Source organism: Notolepis coatsorum (genome assembly GCF_963971535.1).
Source record: "Notolepis coatsorum genome assembly, chromosome: 10".
Classification (NCBI taxonomy): domain Eukaryota; kingdom Metazoa; phylum Chordata; class Actinopteri; order Aulopiformes; family Paralepididae; genus Notolepis; species Notolepis coatsorum.
This window is the reverse complement of record NC_140174.1, coordinates 81,946,664-81,954,590: the sequence shown is the minus strand read 5'-3', so window position 1 is coordinate 81,954,590 and position 7,927 is coordinate 81,946,664. Positions and strand designations below refer to the sequence as shown.

Sequence of the window (7,927 nt, the reverse complement as noted above, 5' to 3'; positions counted from 1 at the left end):
ATTCATGAATAAAAAACCAAGGGAAGCGGGTCCACGGAACCAAAAGTTATCTGCAGACAAATGCTTGCGCGCTCTCTCTCTCTCCCAGGGTAAAGTGCACGTATAGAAATCCGCAGAACTGCATCTGATGTGTGCAGAGCGCAGCGACAGAGGGCTGAAGAAGCACGAGGCGAGGCATTCACTGAGGAACTATATAGTCAGAGTAGAGCGGAGAGGGGAGGAAGGGAGAGAGAGAGAGAGAGAGAGAGAGAGAGAGAGAGAGAGAACCTATCTCACTCTCCCACTTGATCTCTTCGGCGGATCGCGTCCAGCGTCTCTAATTGCTGTAATAGGTAAGAAGACGCGCTTTCCAAAAACTTTTAAGCAGCATATCAGGCTTTGAAAAAAGCCATACATAGTTCTTTCTTTATGTTTTGTTTCTGCAGACTGTCTTGATGTGAAAGTTTTACCTGTAATGCTAAGGAATAGCCGCCATGCTGAAATACAAACAATAATTATAGGAGATTTATGGCCATATTTCACCATGATAGTTCAAAGTGTTTTCTATGCATATCTAACGGTGGTGCTTCTCCCCTTTTCCCTATAGGACATGTCTAGTAAAGCGACTTTATCCTTACTCATCTATGGCATCATAATGCATTACAACGTCAACTGCTCCCCGGTGGGGCTTAGCTATCCTAATGTTAGGTATGTACCTTTTCATTTATTAAAACAATTATTATAATAATAATAATAATAATAATAATAATAATAATAATAATAATAATAATAATAATAATAATAATAATGATAATTACAAGCAAAACAAAAAAAGTTAAAGTTTCACTATAGCCTGCACGGAGTATCTTAAACGGGATGTTTAAGATCTTGCTTCAGCTCGGCTGCGGAGCAGAACTTGCATGAAATTAATTCGAATGAAGGCTATTATTTCCGAGGTATTTACTTCTCACTTTGGTTGTGTTGTAATAATAACGTTGGTATGGGCTTCGTGTTTGAGGTGATATATTATGGGGTGTGTGCGAGAGCGCATGGAGTGATGCCTATTCGACCCAGTGATCATTGGATCATTTGACAGCTACAGCACACCACCTCTGACAATAAGCCCATGGGAGACATGCATGCCCAAGAGACCATGCTTTCAGCCCTATCATTGAATTGACTTTTTCGTTTTTCGAATCACTGGCCTGTCGCCTAATGATGTTTTGAATGTAATAACGCAGGAGGGAAAACATGCTATGTGACATGCGTTAATTCCCAAACATTTATTTGTTCAGACTTGAGAACGAGGATGTGGATGGGAATTCGTTACCGGACCTGACATTCGACGGAGACCAACTCGCGGTCAGAAGCGCCCCGTCCGATGATGCTGATGACATGTACACGTTATATTACCCACCGGAGAAAAGGTGACTATAATATCAGTTTATTCAAACTTTTCCTGAACGTTTTCTGAACTTCATATCGGACATTCCATTATTATCGGATTCGGAGTCGTATTTATCTATTTGCGTTAATTAATGTAATTTATTGTATTGTATTGTCGAAAACACGTTTTGTGAGTGATCTGCCGACATGACGATTTAGTTTCTGTTAATTATTTCAACATGGGCCTAAACCAAGTTCGTGTAATTATTTTCTATCATAGAGATGAAACTCATTTATTTAATATTTTGAAAGAAAATATGTATCGAATGTGATTGTGATAACCCCCTGATATGTTCATCGTGAAAGAATGTATAAGGAGCCGCAATGAAGTTGAGTTGAGTCAGGTTGCACTGGGAGTGATTTACTGTTCGTTTTATTACCCCAGAACGGAAAGACATGCAGACGGCATGTTTAATAAAGCCTACAGGAAGGCGCTGGGTCAGTTATCGGCCAGGAAATATCTCCATTCTCTGATGGCAAAACGTGTAGGGTAAGGACATCTTCTTGGTTCTGTCATCTCTTTGTTTCTTTTTTATCCAAACTTTTTTTTTTTTTTTTTTTTTACTAATCTTCTATCTTGAGTTGAAGGGGTCACTTCAACAAAAAAAAACAATGGAGATCTATTTGTGCACATCTCACACATCCATACTGTAAACCGTTTTGCACACATTCATTTAGTTTGAAGTTTAGTTTAGTTAGTTTATTGAGAGTATTGGTTTGAATATGACCACCCTGTCATCGGGGACATTGAATCCTTGTGTTAATTTCGGCACCATGCAATTATGTATGAAGAAATTCTAATGCCAATTGTCTTTTAGTGCTATAAATATACATTATCGTTTCACTGAGCTATAATTAACACAACACAACACTGGGATTCAATGTCCCCGATGACACCACTGGTGGCCGTGTCAAACTAAATGAGTGTGTGCAAACAGTTTAGTGCTTTTGGATTTGTGTGAGATTATGTGCAAAATAAATCCACATAGTTTTTTGGTGAAATGCTCCTTTAAATTCTCACGTATACGTTCCACGTTTTGTCGGTCGGTCCGTCTTCCAGTAGGTTGGGCTGAATCTGACGCCCAACGCTCATTGAGCTAAGACTACATTAATGTTATGAAATCATCACAGAGAGCGCATGGGTGTTTTATCTTTTATTTTTTTTACGAGATTGTTATTTATGGTCTCTCTGCTGCGCAAAGCTTAACGACCCACATTGATGTATTTCCATATGAATAATTTACAAGGTTAAATCCCAATGGTTTGAGATTGAATCGAAGGCAATGATGCAATTGAAGGACAATATGGCAGATTTCCCAAATCTATATGTGGGGCAAGGGTGACAAGGGTGTGGGGCAAGGGTGACCCTCCGGTTGTATTCAGGGGTAGCCTCTAATATACAGTAGCATTATGTCTTGTCTTGACAGTGAAAACTGCTTCTTGTCTCTTAGCGGGGGGAACACAGTGGAAGGCGAGCCTCTGTCAAAACGGCACTCAGATGGAATCTTCACAGACAGCTACAGCCGTTACCGGAAGCAAATGGCGGTGAAGAAATACCTGACAGCAGTCCTTGGGAGAAGGTATAGACAGAGATATAGGAACAAAGGACGCCGGCTATTGTAGCGTCACTAAAACCAAACTAAAAAAAGTGTGTACATTCCCAGACAAAGTCATTTTGAGATAACTGAACAATCAGTGGATGCTCTTGTGTTCTTTAAACATGTATTTATGTATGAAGTAAGCCATTAAAATGAATATTTTGATAATAATATTGTTTTTATTTTGTACATTTGAGAATGCACATAATCTACTTTGTGGACCAATCTTTTGTTCATTGAATATAGCCTATATATTTATTTATTTATCATTTTTTAAAGACATATTTATATATAGATGATACAAATTGTTCACACTAACATAATGTTCTTCAAACAATCATGTCTTTTAAACATTTAGAAGAAGAAAAAAACAGATAGTGGAATAAATAATTAAAAGACAATCAATGTATTGAATGTTACTTTTTTGTTTTTTGGAAAGTGAAATTAAAGAGTGTAGTTGTCTCTATTCACAACAGCCTTGAAGACATAGGTTTTCACCATCATATCCTACAAGACATAGACTTTGATGCCCTCCCGGATGCATGGGATGAGTTTGAGACAGTTTTGGGAGACTGGCTGAAACAGTTCTCTCCCGAATTTCCGGTGAGTCCCGCAGGCTTCTCTCTCTCTGAGGCCACGTCTCCAGGGGTGCCCTCTGTCCCCTCCCTCTCTTCTCCACCTCAGGAACACACCACCATTATGGGAAATGCACTTACTGTCTTCTCCAGAGTCAGACAAGAAGATAGACATACATTTCCTCTCTGTGCGTTCAGGTGAAAGTTATCCGGCTGCAAGATATAGCCTAGGTTAGCACAAATTAATAGAAATGGTTACATATACCACTGGTCTGTATTCGCTTCCGTTCATTTGGAGAAGACGGTAAAGTGCATTTCCCATAATGTTGGCATGTTCCTTTAACCCTGTAATCTTGCTCCGAACACTCTAAACCCAATCTTCCTCTTCCTTATTCATGCTCTTGTCTCTCTATAGCGTTTTACAGCCTGCATCTTTATTTACCACCTGTATAGCCTTTACGGCATTAACAATACAGGATTGATGTGGACGCATGCAGAGGATTTGTTTAGGTCGATATGTTATACACATCGATGTTCATCAATATGAATCCTCTACATTCATCAGCATCGCTGTACATGCGTGATCTAGTGATGCTTAACGCTATGTTATCAGATTAACGCTATGTTATCAGATTATCTGGATAACACCAGAGCCCAGCTGGCTTTAAAAACCTCTCAGGATGTCATCCATTTTTAAAGTCCTGTGAGAAAAGGAGAGGAGAGGGGATGAGAGGAGAGGAGATGAGATGCAATGAGATACAAAGTGATGAGATGAGATGAGATGAGAGGAGATGAGATGAGATGAGATACGAAGTGATGAGATGAGATGAGAGGAGATGCGAGGAGATTAGATGAGATGAGATAAGATGAGATGATATGAGATAAGAGATGAGATAAGAGGAGATGAGAGGAGAGAGGAGATGAGATGAGATGAGAGGAGATGAGATGATATGAGATAAGAGGAGATGAGAGGAGAGAAGAGATGACATAAAAGGATATTAGATGAGATGAGAGGAGATGGGTTGAGAGGAGAGATGAGATGAGATAAAATGAGATGAGATGAGATAAGAGGATAATGCAAAGAGATGAGATGAGAGGAGATGAGGTGAGATAAGAGGAGATGAGAGGAGAGGAGATGGGAGGAGAGGAGATGAAATGAGGTGAGGTGAGATAAGAGGAGATGGGATGAGATGAGAGGAGAGGAAAAGAGGACCAGATTATTTCTTTTATTTTTAATTTTTTACACTTCTTCTTCTTCTTCTTCTTCTTCTTCTTCTTCTTCTTCTTCTTCTTCTTCTTCTTCTTCTTCTTCTTCTTCTTCTTCTTCTTCTTCTTCTTCTTCTTCTTCTTCTTCTTCTTCTTCTTCTTCTTCTTCTTCTTCAGTGTTTACACCTTTCAAAATCGTGCCAAGTACCAATCTTGTGATCTTTGTGTTGCTGTTTAGTGCCCCCGTATCTGTGTGTTTGAAAAGTTCTGGAATTCTGTCATAGGGTTTTCCTACAGTATGTCTCTTTTTTGGCCATAAGAAGTATCGCTGACAACAAACTATCAAAACAAATAGTACTTTTTATATGGTGACTTCGATTTGTTTTCCGATGAGAGTCGTACCAGAGGCAGTTTGAGAACTTTTGTGTTGAATCTTCTATGATGCTTCCCTCGCTGTCATGTGACCTGATGTAAAGCAATGATAGATTGCATGATTAAAAATCAATTGCACTAGCCGCCGAATCTGTGCAAATTACTCTGCAATTAGATGGATTTCGTTCACACGCTGATTTCTCTCTGCATACATATCTGTGTTTTCTGGATGTTTTGTTGTGCTGTTTTCTTCCCCAACATTATTGCACAAACTGTTGTTGAACGTAGCATCCTTGTCCTCCATTGAGGAAAGCTCTGATGAATGTAGGCTACTTTATTGCTGGAGAGAATCTCTCAGATCTAATATCATGTGTCAATGATGTATCGTCTTTTTTGGCTCTGCTACTTAGTGGGGCTCATATGGTAACATTTTTGTAACTCTATTATGTCATAATGTAAACCAAGAAAATATGTGAAAAAAGAAAAAGAAAAAACAGTTGTTATGTGTTATCTTTATTTGGACAACGCCCCCAAGGTTGGTGGTTGAATTTCCAAGTGGACAAAAATGGAAGGAATTGATCCGTTGAGTGTTAGACTTGAGTGGAAGGAAGAAATTACTTCATAACAAGATGTGTGTGAGAGAGAGAGAGAGAGAGAGAGAGAGAGAGAGAGAGAGAGAGAGAGAGAGAGAGAGAGAGAGAGAGGCAGTCACAGACAGACAGACAGACAGACAGACAGATAGACAAACAGACAGACAGACAGACAGACAGACAGACAGACAGACAGACAGACAGACAGACAGACAGACAGACAGACAGACAGACAGACAGACAGATAGATGGAGGTCATTACTAAATCATTCCACAAGAAGAACAAAGTGAAGGGAGAGTTATGAGGCAACATGTTCAAAAACGTCCCAAGAAAACCCATTGTAAAACATCACAATTTAACCAGACCTAGACGTCCTTTTATAGATCTAGACGTCCCTTAATAGTCGTAGACATCCCTTTATAGACCTAGACATCACTTTATAGACCTAGACGTCCTTTTATAGACCTAGACATCACTTTATAGACCTAGAAGTCCTTTATAGACCTAGACATCACTTTGTAGACCTAGACGTCCTTTTGTAGACCTAGAGGTCCCTTCATAGACCTAAACATCACTTTGTAGACCTAGACATCCTTTTATAGACCTAGAGGTCCCTTCATAGACCTAGACATCTCTTCATAGACCTATGTCCCTGGATAGACCTAGACGTACCTTCATTGACCTAGATGTCCCTTTTCAGACCTATGAATGAATGAATGAAAACTTTATTTAACAGATTGCAGAATGGGTACAATACAGTACGGCTAGACCTCCCTTTATAGACCTGGACATCCCTTCATAGACCTAGCCATCCATTCATAGACCTAGACATCCCTTCATACACCTAGACTTCCCTTCATGGACCTAGACATCCATTCATAGACCTAGACATCCCTTCATGGGCCTAGACATCCCTCTCCCAGCCCCACTATACTTCCTGAGAGAACACTTGTGGTCCATGAGGCACAGTGGTGTCTGAGCGTTGCTTCTCCAACAGTCACTGGGCAACACTCTTCCACCTGTAGGTAGCTGACGAGCCGTGTGTATGAAATCAATCTGTTTAATTCTGCATTCCCCTGCAGGCTTTGTGACGCAGGAAGCAGTTTGTGGTGCCTTGCTTCAACTTAAAAAATCACCACCAATCACAGATGGCTCTATAGTGGCCCTACAAGTGCTGCATATCATCAGCTTCACATTTCACTCTTTAGTTGATGTTTTTTCTGATAGTGATAGGATCTTCAGTGCTGTCTTAACCTGAAAGCACTCTTTGATCTATGTTTTTCTGATAGTGATAGGATCTTCAGTGCTGTCTTAACCTGAAAGCACTCTTTGGTCTATGTTTTTCTGATAGTGATAGGATCTTCAGTGCTGTCTTAACCTGAAACCACTCTTTGGTCTATGTTTTTCTGATAGTGATAGGATCTTCAGTGCTGTCTTAACCTGAAAGCACTCTTTGGTCTATGTTTTTCTGATAGTGATAGGATCTTCAGTGCTGTCTTAACCTGAAAGCACTCTTTGGTCTATGTTTTTCTGATTGTGATAGAATCTTCAGTGCTGTCTTAACCTGAAAGCACTCTTTGGTCGATGTTTTTCTGATAGTGACAGGATCTTCAGTGCCGTCTTAACTTGAAAGCACTCTTTGGTCAATGTTTTTCTGATAGTGACAGGATCTTCAGTGCTGTCTTAACCTGAAAGCACTCTTTGCTACTTTCCTTTGCCTTTTTGTTTTCAGAACTAGAGTTAGTTCTCGTTGTTTTGTGAAAGATACATATAAGCACCATGCCGCATTATGTGTATCATATTGAAAGCGCCAATAGCCTTACAAAACATGAACTTCAAAATCTATATATTGATATATATATTTACTGTGTAGAAACTGAATATTAGAGAGTCATATTACCAATGGATCCTCAGGGATCAAGTCTATAAATGTAACAAAAAAAGAAAAAGTGTTGTAAGATTTGTATGAATAAATTTTTGTAAACAACAAAACTTCGTCTTAATTTTTTAATCCTATGTTACTGTGTAGGACTTGACATTTCAATGGAGAGAGAGAAGAGCAGTGGGAATAATAACTCCTAAAATGTCCTCTTAATTTTTTAATCCCATGTTACTGTGTAGAACTTGACATTTCAATGGAGAGAGAGAAGAGGAGTGGGA

The 7,927-nt window shown here is 39.4% G+C and overlaps 1 protein-coding gene across 1 annotated transcript; it reads left to right on the top strand.

The window, feature by feature from the left end:
• Positions 1 to 233: 233 nt before the first annotated feature.
• Positions 234 to 6,970, top strand: LOC311235132 (glucagon family neuropeptides-like). Its single transcript, XM_084322486.1, has 7 exons — positions 234 to 332; positions 587 to 687; positions 1,275 to 1,406; positions 1,811 to 1,915; positions 2,877 to 3,005; positions 3,500 to 3,626; positions 6,850 to 6,970. The coding sequence occupies exons 2-7, from the start codon at positions 590 to 592 to the stop codon at positions 6,856 to 6,858; spliced, it is 600 nt and encodes a 199-aa protein (XP_084178612.1). The 5' UTR covers positions 234 to 332; positions 587 to 589; the 3' UTR covers positions 6,859 to 6,970.
• The last annotated feature ends 957 nt before the right edge of the window (positions 6,971 to 7,927 follow it).